Here is a 24,162-nt window from a genome sequence, read left to right on the forward strand (position 1 = left end):
AGCTCATGTCCTCTGTAGTGTTTAAGGCCTGATGTGTCCTTGTGCGAACTTTCATTGACACTAGGTGTCTCAGCAAGTGTTTAGTCTATTAAGAAGCAGTTGATTGCCGAAAGAACACTTCAGCTGTTTGTCCTGAATAAGAATGATAATAAACTTGTAGAAAGCGTCAATACTTACGCAGGGCTGATTTGCGACCATGATTTACGAGAAAGTGACCTTTGTACTAGAACGAATTGTTAAAGTGTCCAGATATGTAGACGCCTGTGTGAAACGCAAAATGTGTGTGTGTTACCCTGTGCCACTGCATGTTGTTTACTTAGTATAAATATCAGAGACTCGGAGACAGATCTTCGAGCAGTCTTGATGTACATTCTGTATGTGAATCAACTCTGTCTCCTTCTTTGCAAAGAATAAATGTCCATTGATTAATGATTTTTACACCAGTCTCGGGTGAATTTTTCTAACAGTAGCAGAAGAACCTCATGTGGTGAGAGGAGATGACAAGGAGGAAAAAAACAAGCATGAGTCTGATTGGGAGGAAGGGATGGAGGAGATGATGGTCCTTAATGACGACGGCTATGAAGAGGATGAAGAGGATGAAGAGACAGGCAGTGAGGAAAAGGTAACAGGTGAGTCATCTACGTGAGCTGTGAAAATGCACACTTATCTGTGTGAGCTGAGGGAGGTGATGAGCAGATTGAAGGCAGGTGTGAAGGTAGACTTGGCCCAGGTTGTCCACAGGACAGGAAGAGATACACAAACACACACACAGACAAAGACAAGCCGGGGACATGGAAGACATGAGGAGTGTGAAGTACAAGGGACAGAGATCGGTGCTGTGACTATAGGCCTCACAGAGCTGTTAGCATAGCTGCAGACTTACATTATTATTTTTAATGGAATTAGTTTTGATGCAAAACACAATTCCACTAATCATTATTATATTATTAAGGCAGCAAAAACCAAAACCTGCACAAATAAACTCGAAAATATCTGATTTGCTAGATATCACTAAGTTACTACAAGTGAGGAAATACATCTAGGGTGTGACGGTTCCCTACCTTCTATACTTGTCTTTATATGTTTATTTAAGGTGGTAATCGCCCTAAATGGAGACACCTGGGCCCAGTGTCTCCATTTATAAAGCTCCACCTTTCTGGCAACGAGAGCGCTCTCTTCTCACCCCGTGGAGCAACGAGGCGGTCGTTCTTCCCCCCCGAGTTCGTTGTCGTATTATGTTTAATAAACTGCTTACTCTTACCAACCGTCTCCGTCTCCCTATCTAGTGTCATTGCCTCAGAACCAGGTCGCAACAAGTTGGGTGCTCGTCCGGGATCGATATTAATCCGTTTTGCGGTAATGGGTATGTAGCTTTGTTGGTTTGTTTGAATATTGCTACTGCACATGCTTGTCTGTAAATGTACATCATAGTTGACGTCACTAAATTGTAAGTGGGGTTTCCCTGGATTCCCTGTAGCGCTGTCCGGCGTGCGTAATTCCTTTGTGGGTCTTATAGCGGGAAACAGGTGCGTTTGTTTGGGAGATGCAGTAGTTTGTAATTATTTTCGGCATATAGATTAAGTTTGTTTTGCGAATGGTAGTAGTTTTTTCTCGTTTCGGTGTGAAAATTGTAAATCGATGTACGTGTTGTCTGGCTGCTGTACTTAAAGTAACTTTGATGCAAACGTTCCTCCGTCAGGCTCAGTGGCGTTACCCTTTTGGGGTTCGTCTTGTTTTTGTTGTTGTTAGTGTTGCGGTGGCCGTCTTTAGAGCGATCTTGCTCGGGAGTACATCCATGGTTCAGGGTGAGTCGCCAGTTTCTGGTTGCTTTCCCTTGCCACTGGGCTTCAGTGCGTAATTACCCACTACCAGTAACTGCATGAAGACTAGGGTTGAGTTTGTATGTCGGTAGATTATGGTTGGGCAGTCAGCTAGAGGGGCGCACTATGCTGATGAGGCCATAGTATGTGATTTGTGCACCAGTAGCCTTCACTATTCGTTTCATTGATTTCATGCACACTTAAATACGGAGTGTTGAGAACTTCTTTGCTTCTCCCTCCGAGAAGTATTTAGATATCTGCACTAAAGAGCAACTGCTGAAAATAGCAGAATATTATGAAATCGATATTGGTGATAAACGTCTATAGGAGAGTGAAGGCCATTTTTAAATCCAATTTATTTGAAAAGATTGTTTTGACCGAGAATACATCAGCTGTTTTCCAGGATGCCGCAGGGTCTCCGCCCCAAACGGGATCTAGTTTAACCTTTGAACCGCAAAAATAGTTACTCATGTTACAACTTGACCACAAGCAGAACTGTTGAAAGAATTGGCTGTGGAGGCTGCGCCAGCAGACTGAAAATGCCAAATTGGACATGGAGACATTAAATAAGCAAGCTGTTGGTGAGTTTAGTAGGAAGTCGTCTTTTTCAGAGCAATCTGGGGATGGTTTTGATGTTTTGGGTAACTGAAGGCTATTGCCAAAATTTTCGGAAAAAGATCCGGAGTTGTTTTTGTCGTTGTTTGAGCGTGTGGCTGACGCGCGTAATTGGCCAGATTCCGCGCGCACGCTGATGCTGCAGTGCATGCTGACTGGGAGAGCGCAGGAGGCATATACTCCTCGTTAACTGATAGTCAAAAATAGTCCTCTGTGAAGGCAGCGTTATTAATGAGTTGGTTCCGGATGCCTACCAGCAACGATTTAGGAACTTAAAAAAGGAGAGAGTCATCTGGAGTTAGGGCGTGATCTGACTACTCATTTCATGACTTTGATCAATTGTGTGAACTTGTGGTCTAGAGCAGTTTAAAAACTCAGTTCCTGTGCGCGTTGCTGCGTACATCAGTGAGCAGAAGGTAACAAACGCGGCTGCAGCAGCACTCGCTGACGATTACGCACGGAGGCGGATTTGGAGATCACAGGGCTGGTCATGGTAACAGAGACATTGGTGCTGCCGGTGGCGGGGAGTCATTGGGCCGGCATGCTAAAATGTTTCCAGTTAAAGGCGGTAGTAATCTGCGTAATGCAAAAACAGTTTGTAGTTATTGTTGCAAACTGGGATACTGGAAGGTCCACTGTCATTGGTTGAAACTTCAGCCTAAAAATGCTGCCTGTGGTGCTCATGCTAAAGGTGTTGGTTTAGCCGCACCCATTTCTCAAGTCATCGCTCCTGAGTCCTGACTGTCTTGACTTGCATGTAAAAGACTTTGGTCCAGTGAGTTTGGATCCCTACCTGCCATTTATCCATAAAGGTGTGGCGTTAATGGTAGGAAAGTGAGATGAAGGTGCCAGTGACAATTTTGAGGGACACGGGGGCTTTTGACTCTTTCATTCAGGGTGCTCTCTTTTCACCCCATGGAGCAACAAGGCACCACCACCCCGAGTTCGATGTTGCATTATGTTTAATAAACTGCTTACCAACCGTCTGTGTCTCCCTATCTAGTCTCATGGCCTCAGAGCCAGGTCGTGACAAGGGGAACCAACCTTTTTAATATGCAGCGTTCTTCATAGGTTATGATAGAAAAATATGCCGTATAATACGACTTTAAATGACTTGTAGCGTTGTAGGGTTTGGCAGTGTACTCTTTAGTGAAAACACAGCGTTGGAACTTTTATATAATCTGGCAAGATTAGTGGCAAGAACAACATCTGAGACTTGAGATGTGACACACGTGGTAAAACCAAAGTGTGAAGCCAACGTTATCACCAACTGTCGTCTGTGTAATCAGAGGCTGATGCACTCTGTCCACCGGTGTAGTGTGTCTGAACCCGTTTGAGCATTTTTTCATTGCATCATATCACGCTGCGGGCTCATCAGATTTTCTTTTTAGCTTTATCGTGGCATTGTGTGCTCATGATGTATTTGTATTTTTGTCTTCATTGCTTTTGAATCTGACTGGAAGTTCCCCTCTGTTAAAGTCTTGATTCATCCTCTCTACACATCAGAACAGCAGGTCAGACGTCCAGCCTGGGTTCCCGGCATCAACAGTCGCATTGGTAGGGATGTCTACCATTACACAGGACACGACATTGTTATTCACGAGTCCATAGACTCCTATGGAGCAGTGATGTGGCCAGCAGTGAGTGCCTCTGAAAACATCATAACAGTTTTCTACTGTTTTTCTTAACACACACATCTTATAAGAGATGTGTATGTCTTTGCCCTGCAGGCGTTGGCTTTGTGCTCCTTCCTGGACAACAACAGGAAGAAGGTGAACCTGCAGGAAAAGGTGGTTCTGGAGCTGGGAGCAGGAACTGGACTGGTAACCATTGTGGCCAGTCTGCTGGGTAAGCGGTCTCCAGTTTAATTCACACAATGAGCACAAACACAAAAATCATCAGCAAGTTTTGGGAAAAGTTAGGAAAAGTAACCATGACATGATACACAAGCTTTGACACAAAACACACACACTGTATAGGAACTATTGCTTGATTTTGTTACCATGTGCAGCACAAAAGTATGTCTTTAGATGAATTTCCCACCAGAGCCTAAACAAATAATGAACGTTCGTTGCTTAATTAAACTGCATTTGCACACTACAAACTCCTTAAAGGTCGCCAGTATGCTTTTTATTTATTTATTTTTTTTACTGTTTTTGTAGCTATTTTGATGTCAGATGTCCTGTTTTCCTCAGGAGCTTCAGTCACAGCTACAGACTTACCTGACGTGTTGGGTAACCTCCGGGCCAATGTGATGAGGAACACCAGGGAGCGTTGCAGATACACTCCCCAGGTGGAAGCTCTGTCCTGGGGCCAAGACCTGGAGAGCACCTACCCTACATCAGTCTACCGGTATGACTACGTGCTGGCAGCTGACGTGGTCTACCATCACGACTTCCTGGACGAGCTCCTGGTCACCATGAAGCATTTCTGCAAACCAGGAACGACTGTGATCTGGGCCAACAAGGTGAGGTTTGAGACCGATCTGACTTTTACCGAGAACTTTAAAAATGCTTTTCGCACAAGTCTGCTCGCTGAAGACGGAGAGATGAAGATCTTCATGGCAACGTGTAGAGAGGAAGAGACAGAAAAGATATGGATGGATAACTCAACAGGCCCTACAGGCCCAGGGGGCTCTTAGTCAGCGCCTCTGTTTTAAGTGTTTAAAGTCTTATTAACGCCACGCTTTGGAAAGTTAAAGGACGAGTATCTAATTATAGTTATCTCCGCCAGGAGGATAATGCGATCGGTCGCGTGTGTGCATGTGTGTAGTTCTGTGTCTGTCCACAGCTAATCTCACATTATGCTGCAGCAAACTGCATTATATCGGTTATGGCTGGGTGCTCAAGGACTTCTTGTGGTTGCAGTGACTAGCACTTTCTCAAAACACCTTTTATAGCCTGTTTTATTCTGCCATTGACTACCTGCTGACTCCTCACTTACTACTAACCAGCCCTGGCCGGTAGGGGCCGCTGGTGGTAACATAGCTGAGTGCAACTCCGACCCCCTGTCCGCTACTCTGCACCAAGAGTGGGTGGGGGTGGTGGTGGTGGTGGGGGGGGGGGGTGCAGTGTGTTTGGCTAACTGCTAACGGAACTACCAGTACAGTTGCAGTGCCTCGCCGCTACTACACGTGGTGAGTTAAACTTGTTTTTGAGTTGTTTTTCTTTTTTGAACGACGCCTTACAGCCCTTTGGTGTGTAGACAGGGAGTTAGACAATTATGGGTTGTATTATTTCAATCACACAATACAGCAGTGATCGTTGCTGCTTTCCGATACTATTTTGTAAATATCCCACTCTGATCTGTCTGGACACTGTCATTGAGGTCTAACACCATATGTCCTACATTATAAGGCACCATATTTAGCCTGCTATCAAACCTCTGTTACATAAGGTCCAAGAAAAGTTAGTTGGAATCAAATTAATTGTCTCCTTGGGGAGTTGAAATAATTAGTCAGTTAATTGATTGACAGGACATCTATTTAGACATTTTCAAGACAAAACAATTGAGTTTAATTGAGAAAATTATCATAACATTAATTGTTTTTTTTAAAAAGTGTTAGTCCCAGCCTTTTCTCTGCCTGTCTTCACCAGTAACTGAAATGTCCTGTTTGTGTTGGCATGTGAATTGTATTTTTCTATTGTTTAATTCAGTAAAAAGAAAAACCTGTCTAACTTCTTCTTGTTCTTTACTTCGTCATTTCTGGACCGACTCTTGCCCAGCTATTACAAATGCAGAGTAAAATGAAGCAATGAAGGGTAGAACATTCACTCGAAGACCAGAAAAAAACAAATTCTTCCAAATCATTTTTATTCAGTGTTGTTTTCCTTGTTTGTGACGTAATTCCATGTGACCACAAAATAGTGTGACAGTTCGGGTCTTTCCCACCTCATCAAGGAAGAATGGGTATAAAATAATACTAAGAGCCTTATCTCATAACATTCTGTAAAATATTGGCATTTACTACATTTTATGACTACAAATATAAATACTGAACATCCAGAAGAAGCAACAGATATAGAGAAGTCTGGCCGGTGCCAGAAACGGACTGTACAGTCCTGTGGTGAGTTAAGGCCATTTTTGGAGAAACTGTTATTGGCAACGCTTACTGCAGACATCTGCCGAAACCAAACCCCAAACGCAGGACAAGAGGAGAAACAAGGACGGAGACGCACGAGTACACAGGAGATGCAGAAAGAAAAGACGGTGAGCACAAATTCTGACGAACCCAACTGATTCCAGTACAGCCCTGAATACCCGGAGAAGCCTATATGCTGAGGCCGCTGCAGAAAGCGCGTGCAAGTCAGAGCTAAAAACAGAAACACAAGGTATCCTTACCCCAGGGTCGACATGAACCGTGACCACGGATTCGCTGTGTATGTAGTTTACAGTCACCCCAGAAAAGATTGTCTACTCCTGTGAGGCCGAAAGGCCTCGGCTTAAAAGCAGCTGCTTTTACATTCTTAAGCATGCACCTTCCACTTGTGAGGTCTTAGCACATCATTTTGAGCTGTTACATGTAGAAGACCAGTGGTTCTCAAACTGGGTGGTTTGAGGGCAAATCTATTTCTTCTACTCAATATTGTGATAATTAATTTTATAATGTTCAGCCTTCGTGCTTCTCTAAACTAAACTTAGTGTGGGACAATCCTTTGGTTAAACTACGGATCAAATTTGTTTTACAGAACGAGCGGAAAAGGTTGAGAATCACAATTCTAAACGGTTAATATGTAGTTTGTATCTTTAGCATGGTCCTCATTCGCACTGTGAAAACAACCAGCCCCGTGTCCTCATTTGTTACATGACTCATGTTGTGAGATATTAGAAAAAAGGACCACGCCAGTGTTTTTGCACATTTTAGATCAAATCATGTAAACCTGAAAGTTCACAGATAATGCTACTATTGCGTATGTGTATAAAGGTTTTCGTGGCTCCAGAGCTGCAACGAGTCTAAACTGTCTTGTCAGTTGGGACCGAAGACGAAAGAAATATCACCAGATATCTCTGGTTCTGCTGCATTGATTTATTTTTTTTTGCCCTGCGATATGAGTAAATTTTAAATTGGTGAAGTGCTCTTTCAAGTATAATTCCACAAAGTGAACATCAAGACTGCATTGATTTTCTATACAGTATATTCAGTTATCGTTTATGAAGAGACTGACTTTCAACTACTGAGCTAACGAGCTTCATTAAGACTGTGTGGGTGTGAATCAACAGTGGCAACGTAAACATACAGCCATCGTCTCGTTTTGATAGAAATAAGCCTGCACCACCTCAACCCAGAGAGACAACACAAACCGCTCATGAGAAATAATGAAAACTGCTCCAACTTTTCCCAAAACATTGCGTGTTCATGTAGAACCCAATCACTTATAGTAAAAAGATTGAGAAATGTAGTTCTAAGGGCTTTTAATGCAGACTTGGTGTTCACTGTGGATGTTTTAAAGTCTAATATGTTGAACAGTTGCCTGGAAAACTCCATTAAAAATAATTCTAAAACATGTAAAATGGTTAGCTGGGATGTAAAGTATGGGATTTGTAGACAATTAGATAAAACATACAAAAGTACCGGCATGGTCCTTTAAATGAAATACGGTTAGTATGGTAAATAAACTAGATCATGCTTAAACCCCTCTAGTTGGCCATCGTTTCAGTTCTGTAGGGAGCAAATGTTCATGTACACAATATGCTCACAAGTAACACGGTAAGTCATTCACAAACACACACGTGGATTATCACCAGAATCTTGTTTTGGGTTAAAAAAAAAAAAATCTCTCAAATTGAAACAAACAAAGAAATCAATTTTTCCTTAAATCCTAGAAGACATGCATATAAGCAAAATACATCAATTTGAATAATAATTCTATTATATTCCTATTGCTTAATATTTGTATGTTATGCGTGTATGTACATCATTTTATGACACTGTGTACAAATGCAACATTTTGAATGGTGCAGAGAAACATCTAAGACGGAGTGAACATTGTACAATGAAATCTGAACATCCTTCCGCTGTCCACAACGTCCTCTCTCACGTTCGTGAGGTCTGTTAAGATGGCTCGTCAAACGTGCTGCTCGGGTCACTGCAGTATGGAGCGGCCAACACCTCTGGAGGTAAGCCGAAGCAGAGCCAGTGCGTTTGTGGCTTCCTATTACCTTATGCGTCACCCACAGCCTGCATACAGTGCACGGGCTCGTCATACTGCAGGTCTGAGCCTTAAAGACACATTTGACACCAACGGTGAAGAGTGCAGACTGGCTGTAATGATTCTGGAGCCTCGCACTGCTTCTCATCCCATCAGAAAAAAGGTACGGTACATGTAGGAAGGCACCTCAATACTGTTTTGTGTTCTGTGTACATGAATCAAGAGTCTAAAAAGACAGACGAGACTAAATATTAACATTATCAGCCCGGCCTGGCTGGAACAATCGAAAAAAAAGATATCAAGTTCCGTCTCCCTTTTAAGTCAGGGACCAGGCAGACTGTGCGTGCCCCCGTATGTCCGAACATCATGCAGCAGCAAGGCCTCCAGTCCTCTCATTGAAGTAACGTAGCGCTCACTTATGTTGATTTGTTTGTGTGAGTAGATGGGGGGGTCACAGTTTCTTTTGTTTTTTTAGGACTAGGGACGCGTCCCTGGAGTCCACACTGGCCCTTTTACAGTATTTACACAAAATAATGAGGTTATTGTGAAGTGGAGTCCAGACAGCTGAGGATGTGAAAAGCTCCAAAACATGTAGAGGACACCAAAATAAGGGACAACACACAACTAAGAAAGTTCTGAGCTATAGGTTGTCAAACGTCTGAAGCATTTTAAAAACGTAAAAATAATTATTTGTTGTTTTTCTGTCGGTGGCGTTCAAATGAACCGTCGTGCCACATGGTCTGCAGATCTGTGACGTTCAACAAGATATTTTAAAAACAGGACGAACACGATCCCTTCTCACCTAACTATAAAGGTGTTCAGTCTCTCCAAACATTTACACTCGGCGTTATCCTTCATTTTGGTGTCCACCCACATCTAAACTTGAAAACCCAGATGCATAGGTCATGCGACCCTGAGGGACATGATATCCAACAACCATGTATGGCCATGCTGCTCATGCATGCATGTATGTGCGTCTGTGCCTAGAATGGCGTGTATTCTGCGGGGTACATGACAGGGAGCCAGTTCTCACTGAAGGTGGCACAGTGTGTCCATCGGAGGTGTTGCATGAGCTGGAAGACAAAATGAACAGGAAGTGATTCAAAGGGAAGCAGGCGGACATTCGTCTTTGGAGAGTATGCAGCTGAAAATATCTGGAAGAGATCCGTTGGCGCTCTGATACCTGGATGCAGTTCTTCATGTTGTCTTTGCTGGGCTTCTCCTCCACCATCTTCGAGGCGTATTTTAAGGCTCGGCCGTACATCTTGTTCACAAGAGCGTGTTTGTATGAAAACATCAACACCTGAGCCGTGGAAAAAAAACCAAAAAAAAAAACCTATGAACTCAACATTTATTGAATGCATACAAAAGTAGCTAGCTTGATAGATGGACACATTGTTGCTTTTCCAATATCACGCGGCAGATAAATTCACATCAGAACACCGAGTAACGGACTTTGGCCATCCTTCATTTTCTAAAAACATCTGGCTCACCTTGGAGTCAGTTAGCTCCGCCCACTTCTGCACCTCCCAAAACGTATCCGTCAGAGCTTTAGCCATGCTGTGCACGGTGTCGTCAGAACTGCTGGCCACCTGTTCTCCAACCACCACCTCCTCCTCCTCCACCTCCTCCTCTTCTGCTGCTGGTGGTGGTGGTCCCGTGGAGACGGCACCGACGCCGTCTTGCTGCACAGGGGGCAGCAGCAGCTGGTCGGGCAGCAGCAGCTGGTCGGCCAGAGCGCAGCCCTTCCTGCACAGAGCGTCCAGCAGAGACGACTTCTGCTTCTCCATGTCGCTGAAACACCGACGTTAAAATAACCGGTCAGAATTAAGGCCTCGAGCTTCAGCACATTGTAGTGTTTTACAGCGGAAACAAAGACCCCTTCACCCGACATCTTAAAATAATAAATACACTTATATGAAATTAAAAGGGAAGCCTTAAGGAAAAAGACCAGCAGCACTATTTCACACGACAAATACCATTTATGTAAAGGGAGGCCGCTGGAATGTAACTTTTGCTGAACACATGTAACAATTACTGGATGTGGTAAATGCTAAAATGTTGTGCGACAGTAAACAAACTCACAAATGTCAGTTACACAGCAATGCTCATCATAAGTTTTGCTAACATTAGCTACTGGTCACACCAGACTACCAAGAGAGGCTGTACCAACAAAACCCATAGAGTGCATTGAATAAAATGATGTGTTTATCGCTCATTAATTCAACTTTTCCTCTGCTAGTTCTTCTTTCAAAAGCTACACAGTGTTGCTTATTGTTATCATGAGGTGAGATGTGTCGGGATCTTAGTGCCTTACCGCCTCGGCTAAACTATTTCTACTGTATCTATGGGTCATGCTCCACACTTGATAGATTTTACCGAAAACATAACTGCAGATATTGTAAAATTGGTAAATATCCCAAGTCTGTCATGTTCAATGCAGTAAAGTACTGTAATTTACTTTTTTTGTGTGGTTAACTAATGTTATCTCCTCCTCTGCTTGCCTCTTTACCATCAATTGAGTATGCCTTGATGAAGAACCCTAACAATGTTCATATTTCTCCTATTAACGCTACTGTGTGCGACGTACGTCTTGATAGAGGCGGCATCGGGCCGAGGGTCCGTCTTCATGGTGAGGTAAACAGCCAGGGCCGTCTGGTCGATGTGGGATATGACGATTTCGGCTGCCGATGCCACCTCTCTGAGACGTTTTACACGCTCCTGGGAATCAAACAGAGGGCGGAGAAAGAGCAGTGAGCAGAGATCAGACTCAAACTTCTAGAGCTGAATAATTAAATGCTCCCGCCAGAGCTTCCTCCACAAGCCCCCCTCGTCTCTTCCTGGTATGTGCACCGTCACCTTTTCAGAGTCCAGCTGGTGCAGTCTTTGCACATGCAGCGGGAGGTAATCGAGGTAGTTCTCCCTCAGCTCGTCGTAGATGGTGCTAGAGTCCAATCTGAACAGCAAAAGAGAGAACAGGACAAACGGTTAAATGAGAAATTAAATAATAATTTAAAAAAAAGAAGGAAAAGCAAGCAATGTGTGGCTGAGCCAAAACAAAAGAGCTACTGTGCTCACTTTGTCATCCACTGAATCTTTAAGTCTCTCATAGCTTCAGCAAACTCCTCCTTCACGTCCTTCTCCTTGTCCCCCTCCTTGTCCTTCTCCTTCCCTCCATTCTTTGATTTGTTGGGAGCAGGAATTAAGTGGTAGACGACTGGCACGATATCCTGTATGAATACAAAAACATATACATAAGTTAGTCAAAAGAGAATAACTAATACATTCAATAAAATCCATGACCTCTTCTACTACTCTGGATCAGCATCCCAAATTCTCTCTCTCTTCCTACCAATGTCCCAAGACCCCCAACGTGTTCTGGTTATCTTTTTAAATCAGTTTTTAAAAAATGCCTTTCAATAGTCATACAAGCTTTAATTGGTGCTCATTATCAATTGATCTTGATATTTATAGATATTAGATTATTTTAACTGACCACCAGAAAACTTTATATCAAAATTAAATACCATTACGACTAGCCAGTTGCATACTTCAATACAGCAATGATGACATGCGTCCACATAATTAATTAATGAAGATATGACAAATCCCATCTGAAGGTAAGGAATAAGCCGTTTCCTGATGGTAGGAGAGCAGTTGCTCTGTTGTACAGTGTTTCTAGCTCATCCAGTACCTTTTTAAACTTCCCTTGTCGTTTTGCAGAGGCCTGCCCCTGGTGGTCAGAATAACACACAGTAAGGAAGAGACAACATCAACACACCAAAAAGGATTCTCTCTTTCTGTTATCTTTCATCCTCACTCAGAGTCACAGTTTAATCCACCTACCTGTCACACTTTAATCAATGCTTAGGGTGGTAAACAGTGCTGTAATCCAAGCTCAGATTTATATCTTAACAAATCTGATGGACTGGTTTGTACTACTTCTGCATCTTCACTCAGAACTGAAACCTACAGTAAAATATGACGTGGTTTCACAGTCAATCTTTGACTTGAAGACAGTAAAAGTATTCATGTGCATGTGAGACTCAAACAATAAACATCCTTCAGGAATGCAACGTGAAACAATATGAACAACATTGAACAAAAACATTCATATGTAAAATCGGTGCTGAAGTTTGACAAGAAGAAGCATTAGAGCTGCTGAGTCCAGCTGGTTCAGCCAAAGACACAGAGCTGTTAAAACAAAGGTATTGGGACGCATGCGAAGAAACAACCCTCTAGTGGTGAAAAGAGGAACACCTACAGCCCACAGAGACAGTGAGAAGAAGCTACAGAAATGAAACATTTGCCGTATTACTGCACAAACCCCAGGTAGTATTACAGTACTATTCCCTTTAAATAAATATTTCACTCAAGTCAATTTAGGAAAGGAAGCAGCACACACTAGCTGTGCTGATAATGAATGTGATTTAGGTCCCTCTGAAGTAAACATGTGAACATCTGGACTTGTTTTCTAGGAATACCTACCAAAATGCATCAGTGGCCTGAGGTATCTACAACTGTCAGGTAACTCAAGTCATTATGCCCCGATTCACTCCTGATCCTCAGGACAACAAGTACATCACATATTAAATGTGTAAAATGTCATATTTTCATCATTAATCAGGTCAGACTAAAGGATTAGCACACTGGTCAACATAACCAGATATATTGTAGTTTGTTATGTGTTCACATAATGTGAAAGATTCCCTCATTAGAGGAGGAGACTGAAAACTACCATGACTTTAGATCCCGAGGAGCAGGACTGACTGTTGCTCTGGAGGATAGAGGGTAACAACAAATAAGGCCACTCACTGCTTTCTTGCCGTACTCGCTCTTGGAAACAACCAGAGAGCCTGAAAGATAGCATCCCGGACTCGTCCCCTTTGGGATCCTGGGAAAAACAGAGAGAAACAAAAAGAGAGAAAGACGAGAACATTAAACTAAATTGAATCATGTTTCTGCTGTTCTTTGATCAGGCAGCAATCATACCAATCATGTTTAGCTGACAGATTATTGAGAAAGCTGCTTTTTTTTTTTTTTTTGTGGGTGACAAATGAAACGTCCCTCGCCAAATCGACTCACTTGTCGTCCGGCAGGGCTGTGACGTAGAAGGGTTGCGTGGCACCTGGGCACAAGGTGACAGTGTTGGCCTTCTTCTTGGCCATGAGGGCGGCGCGGTGCGACTCGTACACATCTAGACTGAGCGTGGTGGACAGACGGTGAGAAACCACAAATGGTAGGTCCTTAAGGCGCTCCAGTTCGCTGGACTGCTCGTGGCGGACCTGCAGGCGCACCGTGTAGTCCCCCTTTTCCAGCTTCAGAGAATACTGAAGAAGTAACACAGACGGAAGGGAGTCGTGTTAAATGCGTAACAACATCTGGCAAAGAAAAAGGATGTTATGTTAGGGGCGAGCTAAGCGTACCTGGTGTGGATAAGCGTCCCCGGAGCCCAGTAGCCTCTTGTTCTGATCAAACAGCATCCAGAGCTGACTGTCAAACTCAGACTCATACAGCAGCTCACACAGCATGGGACAGCTGGGGGTGACCTCTCCACTCTTAGGCTGAGGACAGAGCAAAAGAAGATTATACATGCATGGAAAACAAAATATCAGCATTTTCCTCTCAAGTGCGGCCGATGTTGGCAGTACCTGGTGAAAGCTGTAGGTGAGGACAATCTCGTAGAGTTGTCTGTTGTTGGGCAGAACGTCCCTCAATCCCAGGGCTTTTATCTTTGAATTTAAGGGCCTAGAACAACAACTATCATGAATCAATGAACTGCACTGATGTGTGAGTGTGCGCGCGCGTATGTCTGTCTGTGCAGTTACCTGAGTGGCTGAACCCAAGACTTGAGGGTGATGGTGGGGGACACCTCCTCGTACCTCAGCGGCGACGACACATCGAAACTCGTCACTCCCTCTGAGGCATGCTGCGCAGAGACAAATGACATTTACCAACAGAGAAGCGACACCGTCTCGGATGACGTTTACGTGTCCGTGTTGCTAGTCTATAAGACTGTTGTCTTCTCACTATGTGCATGGGTGAAGGGGAAGTGGCGAGTCCATGGAACGAGATGCTGTAGTCCACTGTGACGTCACCCAGGCTCGCCCACCAGCGTGCAATGCACAGCTCCACTATCCTTCCTGACTGGAGAGGAGACAAGGAACATGCAGAAATTAGTCCACACTTATGTTATTTATATTTTTCAAATGTATGCATCTAAGAAATTAAGTGACTTCCATTCCATTTCTATATTTAAAGCTGACTCCGGTATGTATGTATGTATATATATATATATATATATATATATATATATATATATATATCTCCAGTCAATTCAGCGTATATAAAAAATAAAATATACGTACCAGCACAGGGAAAGCCTCGGTTAGTGAGCCTCTTTCCAACAGCGAGGAAAACTTGTAGAATTCATTAGCTCTGTACGCTTTCTGTTTGACCAGGTGCACCGCATGGAGGACAAACTTTGACGACACGTCTCCCGAATGAGAGGTCAGTGTGATCTCTGCAGGAGACACACGGGGACAGAGAGGTGAGAAACAGCAGAGCAAGGAGGAGAGGGAATGTAGACGATGACAAGAGGAGGACAAGAAGAAAATACATGGAAAGTAATTTCAAGTCACATCTCTCTTACTGACTTGTGGTTATGATAACGCTGAGGGATTTGAATGTTTCCCCACATGCTATATTAAACTTCTTATGAACAATAAATCAATTTGACAGTGACACTCTCAGTCACCAAGGCAGGATTTTTACAACAAGGGGAACCAAAGTGCGAATGCACTTAACTAATAACCGAGTCCAATTTAAAATCAAATGTAAAATGCAAAGTAGCTCCTCAATCACACAATGTACTGACCTGCCCAGGAGGCTCCCTGAGGAACAGTGATGAAGTGGCGTCTGATCTGGCCTGGTCGGAAGTGGACGTCTGTGAAACACACCTCCTGATTACGACTGTCTGTCACTCTGTCGGATGAAGGAGAGAGCGCCGTCAGACACATTTAAACCTCTTGGAAGAGTGACAGAAAATAACAAATCCAATATGACGTAAGAGCTTACTTGGCGGGGATAATGACTGTGATTGGGACTCTGAAGAGGGGGGCACAGCTAGGTGTTGATGTATCGTACCCACAGACCTAAAAACAAAAAACCACATGTTCAAAGTGACCAGATTAACATTAGTAGACTCGGAAACTAATCTTTTTCGTCCTTCTCTCTTTCCTGTCCCTACCTCTGTGTAGTGCACTCCCTCTCTCAGTCCCACAGGATCGATGCGGACGTTCACGTGACGACACTGGTTCATCAGCTCCAGGTGGGAGGGGCACTGGACCCACGGGGCGGCACATGTGAGCGCCAAGTGTAGCTGCAAGGAGATTCGCTCAGAGTTTCCTGCGGTGGACGTTAAAAGAAGACAGATGGTGTCAAAGATTTTTTTAAATAAATAAATACTTGTTAACACTTAATTGAAAAGCTGTAAATGATTGTGCTTGAACAGTATGAACAGTACCGGTGTTTTCCGGAAAGATGGGTTCAATTCCTACTCCGTGATCTGAGGGTGCAACAATATGGGCTGGGTCCCTGAGGTAGATGCCTCTCTGTGATCCCACACTCACTGAGAAGCCAAGTTGGCTTGTGGGTAAAGTGGCGTGTTGAGTGAGGTAATCTAACGCCTTGTCCACCTGAGACGAAGAAAGGGAGTAGATTACTGGATGGCACACAAAAACATGTAAAGAAAGGGCTAAATAAGAGTGATGGAACGTGCTAAACTAAGAGTTACCTGGATTATTCCATGACCCTGTGCAAACACCTCGATGTCATCAATCTTCAGAGCGGTGTGCTCCAGCGCTCTCCTCACCGCAGGAACAGAGGGCCGTATCCCGCTCTGCTTCAGTCCTTTAAAAATCAGCGACTAGAATCAGATTTGCACTTCCATACATGCAGTATATTCCCATGTCTAGTATAAGTCTGTCGGACGCACCGGAGAGGATCAGCGCGATGCCGCCACAGGCGTTAGGAGAGGACATGGACGTGCCGTTCATCAGCTGGGTACCACGCAGAGTCCAGTTGGGTACAGAGGCAATGGCCCCGCCAGGCGCGCTGATGCTGACACCCAGGGCCCCGTCTGTGCTGGGGCCCCTGGACGACCAGGTGTACTGATTGGCAGGCAGCTTCTCCCTCAGGGAATACTCTGCCACCATCATGTCTGGAGTCACGTATGCTCCAACTCCTACGGAGAGAAGGGAGCACGATGTAAAGAAAAAACATACGGTATGACAAAACATACGGATAATTATGTTAACGGCACAACGACTACCAAAGATTCCTACAGCTGAAGTGTTTTTATAGCTTTCCTGTTGCGAAAAATAAAAACTGCACAGCCATCTTGACTTAAACAAGCAGTGATCAATCATTAACTAATAACTATGTCTGTTAATGACCCAGTGTGACCATACAGCCGTTTTCCAGAAAATGTTGGTGTTGTACATAATGAATATATTGTTTTGCCTTTTTTTTTTTTTTTTTTTTTTTACACCTCGGGTTACATGCAGTCTGAAGGTGTAGACTTAAATGATGAGCACTTGATTGGGGGTTTCATCAGCATATGTACCTATGACAGTGCCGGTGGTTCCCCCCGGGCAGCCGACAGTGGACAGGCACGGGCCGTTGTTTCCTGCACTTGAGACGAATATGACATTGTGCTTCTGCACAGCCTCGGTGATCACCTCACAAATCCTCCTGAAAGACAAATGGACTTTAAAAATCAGACAGCGTTGTGACGCCCCTCCCACTGTCCTGACTAACTGGCTGACATGGGAGGATCAACAGATGATGAGGCCCTTGAGCTATGAATGCTGGCCCCTGTGCTCACTCTGTCTCGTCCTTGCTACAGCAGACAACCACTCGGCATCAATCACACCCTCTGTTGAAATACTTACCCTGTGTTGGGCCAGTGGGTGGCTTCCCCGTAGCTATAGTTCACCAAGTCACACTTGTAGTTGATGACTTCAATCATCTTTGAGTGACAGGAGAAAGAAAGAAAAATTAAAGGGTGTGGGGGGGGGGGGGGGGGTAACCAAACTGCTAATCTATATTTGTCTCTGTAATTTACCGCGCGGATGAGTCCTGTGCCTGTTTCCATGGTGCTGAGACGGGTGTCTCCGATCTTCAGAGCCAGGATTTGGGCACCGGGGGCCACACCGTTACGCTCAGGCTCCTCTGGGAAGTAACCTGCTGCAATGCTTGCCACGTGTGTCCCATGAGCCCCTTTAAAAAAAAGCACACAAACAAGTTAAACTGGAGAAGACACTGTGGACTTCTACATCTGATGCAACCTTAACAGGTGAACCTGCAATAACCCACTGTTACGCTGAACAGATCACACCTCACCTCCACTGGTGACGATGCAGAGCGTGTTTCCCTCATCGTAAATATTAACAGAGTAGTTAAGCATCTCAGCGTTTCCTAACGTGGTATACTCTTGCGTCTCTTTGTAGGAGCTAAGCACCGTGCACTGGGACAGCTCTCCAATCTCTGAAGTGTCGACTACAGCTCTAAGGAGAACAAACAAGAAGGATAAACATACTAATAGTGAACAGAAGTAGACAGCATAGAGGAAAGGTTAAAAATCACTTGTGAAAAGGAAAAAACGGTTATTATGGCTTGCCTCCACATGACGCCATCGTGCCAAAGCACACAGTCATATACAGGACCAGGATCACTGTACTTCTTTTCCAATGATGCCAGCAACTCTGACTGACTCTGCAGCTCTTCCTTCTGCAACTTCTCCATCTGGAGAGAGAAAGCAGGAGGGAAAGGTACATTTGAGATTGACAGTAGAGAGAGAGAAAGATTCGGAAACACCACATTGCTGTGAATAGCAACTGCATGCAAACACCGACGGGTTCACAAAGAACTCAGGTTTGTAGATCTGACCTGTGAGGGTGTTGGGTGAGAGAGGTCAAACTCTTCCGTCTTACGAGAGACCTCAGCTAGTGCTGATCGGTGTGGTGGGTCCCACATCTTCTCCTTTCGCTCTTTCTAGTAGACCAAAGCACAACAAAAGTAACATAAAACATCCACATAAAACATCCACAGAGGATGGAAAGCTAATTGATTTTCATTCATTTTATCTAACGGACATTCTTGTTTTACTACTGTGGAATAAACCTATAGTAAGTAGCAACACTGCAAAGGGAGAGAGGCTATCTGTGCAAAACCACAATGTTGTAAAAATCAAACCCATGACAGACCTAGTTCAGCAATAATGGCCTATCTTCCTACCTGTATCCTTTCTTTGAGAGCCTTAGGGAAGAACTCATAGCCATTTTTAACTCCAATGCGATACTTCCCTGACGGGTTGACCCAGGCAAGAGGGATCTGGAAGACATAAAAAGACACAGACAATATGAAGAAGGAACCATAAAGTGGAGGTCTAATAGTATAATTAGATTTAAAAATGGGCCATAGAGATTCAATAAAAAATGATTTCAGATGTAGGACGATATACCTGTGATGGGACATTTCCTATGGGCCAGCTGTCATTCATTTTGGGTTGTCTTATTACCGGTTTTGGGGTGTCTACTGACCTTAAGTGTTCTACCAGAGAGGCCAGCGATTGTCCCATCTTTAGGCTCTGCCACCGTGGTCATGTTCACGTCACCGCTGCCTGTTGTATCGATGATGTCGACGATCTTTGGCTTCCCCTCAGTTGTGACCTAAAGAAGCAGCAATGAAGAAAGCGATAAGTAATCAATTACGACGTTCAGGCGGAAAGGGATGCATAGCACTAACTTATCCTGATCAAGAAGGGCAGTGGACAGATGCAACTTGAGTGTAAATGATGTACAAACCATGCTGAATAAACGTATAATACCTTACAACAGCATTGCCCTCCTTATACATATTTGTTTACACACACTGAAGAGGTCAGAGTCAGATTCTGCCCTTTTAAGCACCACTGAAGTAAGGTGGGCATGTGGTTTAAATGAGATGATCGACCTTAATTTAGTGTAATGATATGCCAAATACACACGTAACTATATGGAAATTACTAGAATCCGGTGTGACTTGGCAATAACGTAAACATGTAGCATGAACTAGTTAACGTCACGGCTCACTAACCGACAACTAACCGGTCATATTGCTACTATTAACAGGGCACACTGTGACCAACTGGCAGGACAAACTGAAATTACTGAGGCGATTGACGGACAAATGCAGCTGTTAGCTGCCAGGCTAACATGCTAGCTACCGTTGCCGTTTGTGCACCGATGCACAAATTGACAGCACGAGAAAGTACTTGCTATCAATTACTTTGTGTTTATTTGGTTGTCATAACAGCTATGAAGCTAATTGTCATAGTTGGTGTGTGTATCTATCAATGCTAGCAATCTAGCCGAACTAGCTATCGCCGTTGTGTGACCGTGTATTAATTACCACTAATGTGAATGAGTTGGGCCTTTAGCATTGCTAGCTTGCACCAGCTAGTTGGTTGCTAACGTCAGATTTACCTGCATGCCGGGGGCCCCGGGATCCACGCCGGTGTCGAGGATGGCGATGAGCACTCCCCGGCCATCGTACTCGGGGAACCTGGTAAGATAGGACGCAGCACCGGTTTCTTTTTTGGGGAGCAGCCCGTGGAAGGGGAACGGTTCATCGATAGAATGAGCAGCCATGGTCAAAAGAGCGACAATGACAACAAAGCGGCGAAATGGGAAAGACAGCACCGGGGTGAGAGAGACTGGGAGGAGAGCTGTTTAAAGGGACAGTGCGAGCCACATCTCTGTGACCTTTGTTGAACAGGACTTTTGAAATGACAATATTCAGCTGATCACACCCGAGGCTGTCTTGTCGAGCATTCAAAGCCCCAAGTTCACCATGTGCCATGCTTGATCAAAATTACATTTAATGTGATATATTAAACACAAAACTGGAAAAAACAGAGGCCTTGTACTGCATTTGATCAAAGTTTGGGGCCAATTGTAAAACTGTTGCTACAGGGGCCATTAGTTTACTGTTTTGCCCTAAGGTTTGAGTGTACCACAATTAATATAGCTTGTTATCAATAACTATCACATCGGAGAATCATTGGAAGTGTGCAGTGTTTGGGCTCAGGAAATAAAATCAAGATTCCTTGACTGACTGATTAGATGTCCTCTCAGGAGTGTGTCAGCGTGTACAAATGGTAGTTGATTGACATCTCCATCACTCTACTGTTAGCTTTGCTTCATCCGGTAAATTAGCTAATCAGCTAGAATATGCGAAAACACTTCAAAATCTGATTTCAGATAGACGTCTTGCACAAAGCTGTCTAGTTCTTGATTTATATTCTAGTTGGACTAATTTACAAGGATTACTCCAGCAGCCCTCTGGAAGAATGCAACAGTTACAAGACATTTGATTTAAGGGTTACCCGTAGCCAAAAGTGTAACAATACAACAAAAACAAACATCCAGTGCAGAGCTGAGATGCTTTACTAAGACTGACTTAAAGTTTGACTCCCTACCCCTTGGCTAACTCTGACTCCTGCTGACTAGTGGCACCAAATAATAAAGAGGAAAACATTAAAATGTGAAACTGTCTTACTTGCATTAGACCAGTCAGGGAAGATTAAGACTGGCATAAAACCACAGAGCAGTCTAAAATATCTGTATGACTATTGCCTCCGTCCTGTAAATCTAGAAGTTGGGGTCACTGGCCCATAGTGCACACTAGGTGGTGATATAATACTGATTGTTGTGGCATTGCTGCAGTCACACTCTGTTGTTCTCTTTGCTCTCAAGGGCTTACTAAACTAAACTGAAGTAATGAATTGCAAGGTTTGGCAGTGCTGCTATTTCAATCCAAAATGAATGGGTTTTATTCAATGTATTTAGGGACAACAGAATGGAGTTTATCTAAACAAGTCTTCATGCAAACATCCATCATTTGAAGAGTGGCTGCTTGCACTAATCAAAAGCCCAGAATGCTGTATATCATTAGACTGTATCCCACACTTGCAAATTTTTCAATAGCTTTTTTTTGGTGGGAGGGTTGCAAGCATTAAGTGGTTTGAAGGACAACATGTCACCCTCCATGAAATTAGTTATTGCCCCTCATGACCAATCAGAGACTGTGGCAGATTAACAAAAAGTTGTGTTTTTGTATAAATGTTTGGATTTCTGGTTTAACTGAAGGGATAGAGCCAGGACTGTCCGCATATCTGCATATGTTGCTGATTCGTTTTTCTGTAGCCCCACTAACTAGCCTACAGCATGATTTCCGCTTTTTTGTATTTTTATTTTCTCCAGATGCAGCGTTGAGAACGGTGGAGTTTGGAAACAATCAACTAAAAAAATATAAATAAAAGTCTGATCAACTTGGAGATTCTGAGTTGGAAATATTAGAGATAAAGTTGCATTGGTGATCGTTCCACATACGAAATCACAGTCATTCTTCTAAGATTTGATTCATGTAGTATTCGTAGAGATTTCATTTGTTTTCCCCCCATAATACCAGATTAACTTTGCACATGTCAATCGCCATCTGTTCAACTCAGAACTCCCCGTCTCCTTCACATACACCATATTCACATATGTACAATGTGTGTCACGGTGTGTGCTTGTACCACAAAAAAATAAAGAACAAGCCACGGTAGGGAGAGTGTGCAGTTATTTTAAGTGTGCCAACGCCCTCAGTCGCTGCTCTGGTGGCTGGCTTGTGCGTAATAAAACAACAGTGAGCATCCTTTCACTAATCTGCTTAGAGTCAGCATCTGCCTTCTCTTCCCCTTTCTGTCAATGGCTCTGCATTGTCACGCATACACATACGTATGCAAACACTTGCACAGACAGTTTGACGCCAAGCTTACACTTATTTTGATATCCTCGTTCACTTTTCTACTCGTGATAAGTTAGACTTCCAAAATATGAGAGCCTTTTTCTGTTTTATAGCACTAGCACTCATACACACGCACACAGTCACACACACAGGCTTGTGGTGGTTTACCACAGGGCGTAGCCAGTTTAGCTAAACTGAAATAAATGCACGTCATTAACGTCTTTAAAGCAGTATTTCCCTATGTGATGCACACAGCTACAAAAAAACAGTGTTCTCCACCTCGCATTTTTGCTGGCAGATATGATACTACTTTGGTTGCTGTGTAATGATAGTGGCAACCCTTGACTCTTGCATTGTCTTATATTACGCTGATTTGACTGGTGTTACATATGTGCATGCAAATGTACAGTCAAGAGGAGAGTTCACGGCTTACCTGCTGGGCTAAATAGACTTTAAATTAAGGTAGAGCCCAACTCGCTCTCCCATGTTGCCACAAGTTGCACAAACACACAGCTGACAGGATGTGGCCAATATAAAGGACCTACATTGTTGCTGTTTTCCCTGTGCTAAGGTTATGTATACACACCATGGTTAATATCTATGGAAGTTGCTACAGCATTTTAGAGGAGATAACCAAAGGCACGCAAATTGGATTAACTGTGTCACTGATATGCAGGCACAGGCACAATATACACATTCAGTCAGTGGTGGGAAACGTACTCAGATACTATACTGAAGTATAAGTGAAGTACATGCGTTCAAAAAAGTATTTATCTAAAATGTTGGCATCAAAATATGTTTAAATTACCGAAAGTAAAAGTACAATTGGATTATACTGTAATTATAGTATCAATGTGCATCATCATCAATGTGTAAGGGTCCCTTTATGTCACTATTGTTGCAGTTGGTAAAAGCGCAGCTAATTTTGAACTACTTTATATACTGTTGGGCAGTTTTTCTATTATAATGCATCATTGAATACTTTTAAATTATCTTTTGTATTGATGATCTGCACTGATGGAAGAAGTATCAAAACAACTTTGTAATAAGACTGTTACACGCATTCAAATTCCCACATCAGTACAGAAGTATTATCAGCAGAATTTACTTAAAGTAAAAGTACTCATTCTGCATGAATATTGCCTCTGTAAGTGTTGTACTGTAAGTGTGGGACTAGTGCATCAGTGTGTAAGCAGCGTTTTAACGTTGTCAGGCTCCCACCGAAGGGTGAAAAGAGAAATCTGAGGGGCCGTGAGATGTTTAACGTGAGAGAAAAGAAGAAAAATTGTCTTTCTCCACAAATCTGTTTTCCTTTTTGTTACTTTTTTGTAATCTTTGAATGATGTTTCTTCATTTGGCCTTGAAGAGTTATTTAAATGAAACCATGTGGGAAGTTTAGCGGGGAGATCTGTCTTTGGTGGCACTGCAAACAACAGCTTAGCAGTATGCAGTCAGTTACTTTCCACCACAGATGATCCGAATCTGTAAAGTAACTAGAAACTGAATGTGTCAAACCATGTAGTGAAGTAAAAAGTACAATAATTACTTCTGAAATGTGGAGTAGAAGTATAAGTGGAATTAAATGTAAATGTACTTAATTCCGTTCCCTGCTGCATTCTGTTAGCTTTAGTGCATGTAAGTGTTGTTGCTGTCATTTCTCTTTAAGAGGAGAGTCTAACAGGTTGACGGTATACGGGACATATAGCCTAATTCGATTTAGAGCTGTTCTAAAGGAGTCACAG

At 43.3% G+C, this 24,162-nt stretch overlaps 2 protein-coding genes across 3 annotated transcripts; one reads left to right on the forward strand and one right to left on the reverse strand.

The window, feature by feature from the left end:
- The first annotated feature begins 544 nt into the window (after positions 1 to 544).
- Positions 545 to 5,076, forward strand: LOC142933504 (protein-lysine methyltransferase METTL21C-like). Its single transcript, XM_076077616.1, has 4 exons — positions 545 to 629; positions 3,942 to 4,075; positions 4,166 to 4,283; positions 4,631 to 5,076. The coding sequence occupies exons 1-4, from the start codon at positions 545 to 547 to the stop codon at positions 5,074 to 5,076; spliced, it is 783 nt and encodes a 260-aa protein (XP_075933731.1).
- A 1,155-nt stretch (positions 5,077 to 6,231) lies between these two features.
- On the reverse strand, positions 6,232 to 20,322 carry tpp2 (tripeptidyl peptidase 2). Of its 2 annotated transcripts, XM_076077678.1 has the most exons (29): positions 20,113 to 20,322; positions 19,189 to 19,317; positions 18,884 to 18,979; positions 18,536 to 18,640; positions 18,267 to 18,391; positions 17,990 to 18,153; positions 17,712 to 17,866; positions 17,539 to 17,615; positions 17,211 to 17,338; positions 16,581 to 16,829; positions 16,380 to 16,495; positions 16,110 to 16,281; positions 15,834 to 15,991; positions 15,662 to 15,738; positions 15,462 to 15,568; positions 14,953 to 15,107; positions 14,615 to 14,731; positions 14,413 to 14,513; positions 14,236 to 14,332; positions 14,011 to 14,148; positions 13,670 to 13,914; positions 13,400 to 13,478; positions 12,279 to 12,317; positions 11,663 to 11,814; positions 11,444 to 11,540; positions 11,175 to 11,305; positions 10,078 to 10,378; positions 9,768 to 9,887; positions 6,232 to 9,657 (listed from the first exon to the last, which is right to left on the reverse strand). In XM_076077678.1, the coding sequence occupies exons 1-29, from the start codon at positions 20,275 to 20,277 to the stop codon at positions 9,568 to 9,570; spliced, it is 3,885 nt and encodes a 1,294-aa protein (XP_075933793.1). In that variant the 5' UTR covers positions 20,278 to 20,322; the 3' UTR covers positions 6,232 to 9,567. The 2 variants fall into 2 exon arrangements, with proteins under 2 accessions (XP_075933793.1, XP_075933794.1); XM_076077679.1 differs by lacking the exon at positions 12,279 to 12,317.
- Positions 20,323 to 24,162: the final 3,840 nt, after the last annotated feature.

Source organism: Anarhichas minor, unplaced genomic scaffold (assembly GCF_050575085.1).
Source record: "Anarhichas minor isolate MPS153535 unplaced genomic scaffold, ASM5057508v1 ptg000062l, whole genome shotgun sequence".
Classification (NCBI taxonomy): Eukaryota; Metazoa; Chordata; class Actinopteri; order Perciformes; family Anarhichadidae; genus Anarhichas; species Anarhichas minor.

Bases quoted from the DNA above. Each gene is read 5' to 3' on its own strand.
- LOC142933504 (XM_076077616.1), top strand. From the start codon at position 545: ATGGAGGAGATGATGGTCCTTAATGACGACGGCTATGAAGAGGATGAA. The intron at 630-3,941 runs GTGAGTCATCTA...TCTACACATCAG, and splicing joins CAGTGAGGAAAAGGTAACAG to AACAGCAGGTCAGACGTCCA. The intron at 4,284-4,630 runs GTAAGCGGTCTC...TGTTTTCCTCAG, and splicing joins CATTGTGGCCAGTCTGCTGG to GAGCTTCAGTCACAGCTACA.
- tpp2 (XM_076077678.1), bottom strand. From the start codon at position 20,277: ATGGCTGCTCATTCTATCGATGAACCGTTCCCCTTCCACGGGCTGCTC. The intron at 14,333-14,412 runs GTAACTGCACAG...TTGTTGTTCTAG, and splicing joins TCTTGGGTTCAGCCACTCAG to GCCCTTAAATTCAAAGATAA. The intron at 12,318-13,399 runs GTGAGTGGCCTT...TCTGACCACCAG, and splicing joins GCGAGTACGGCAAGAAAGCA to GGGCAGGCCTCTGCAAAACG.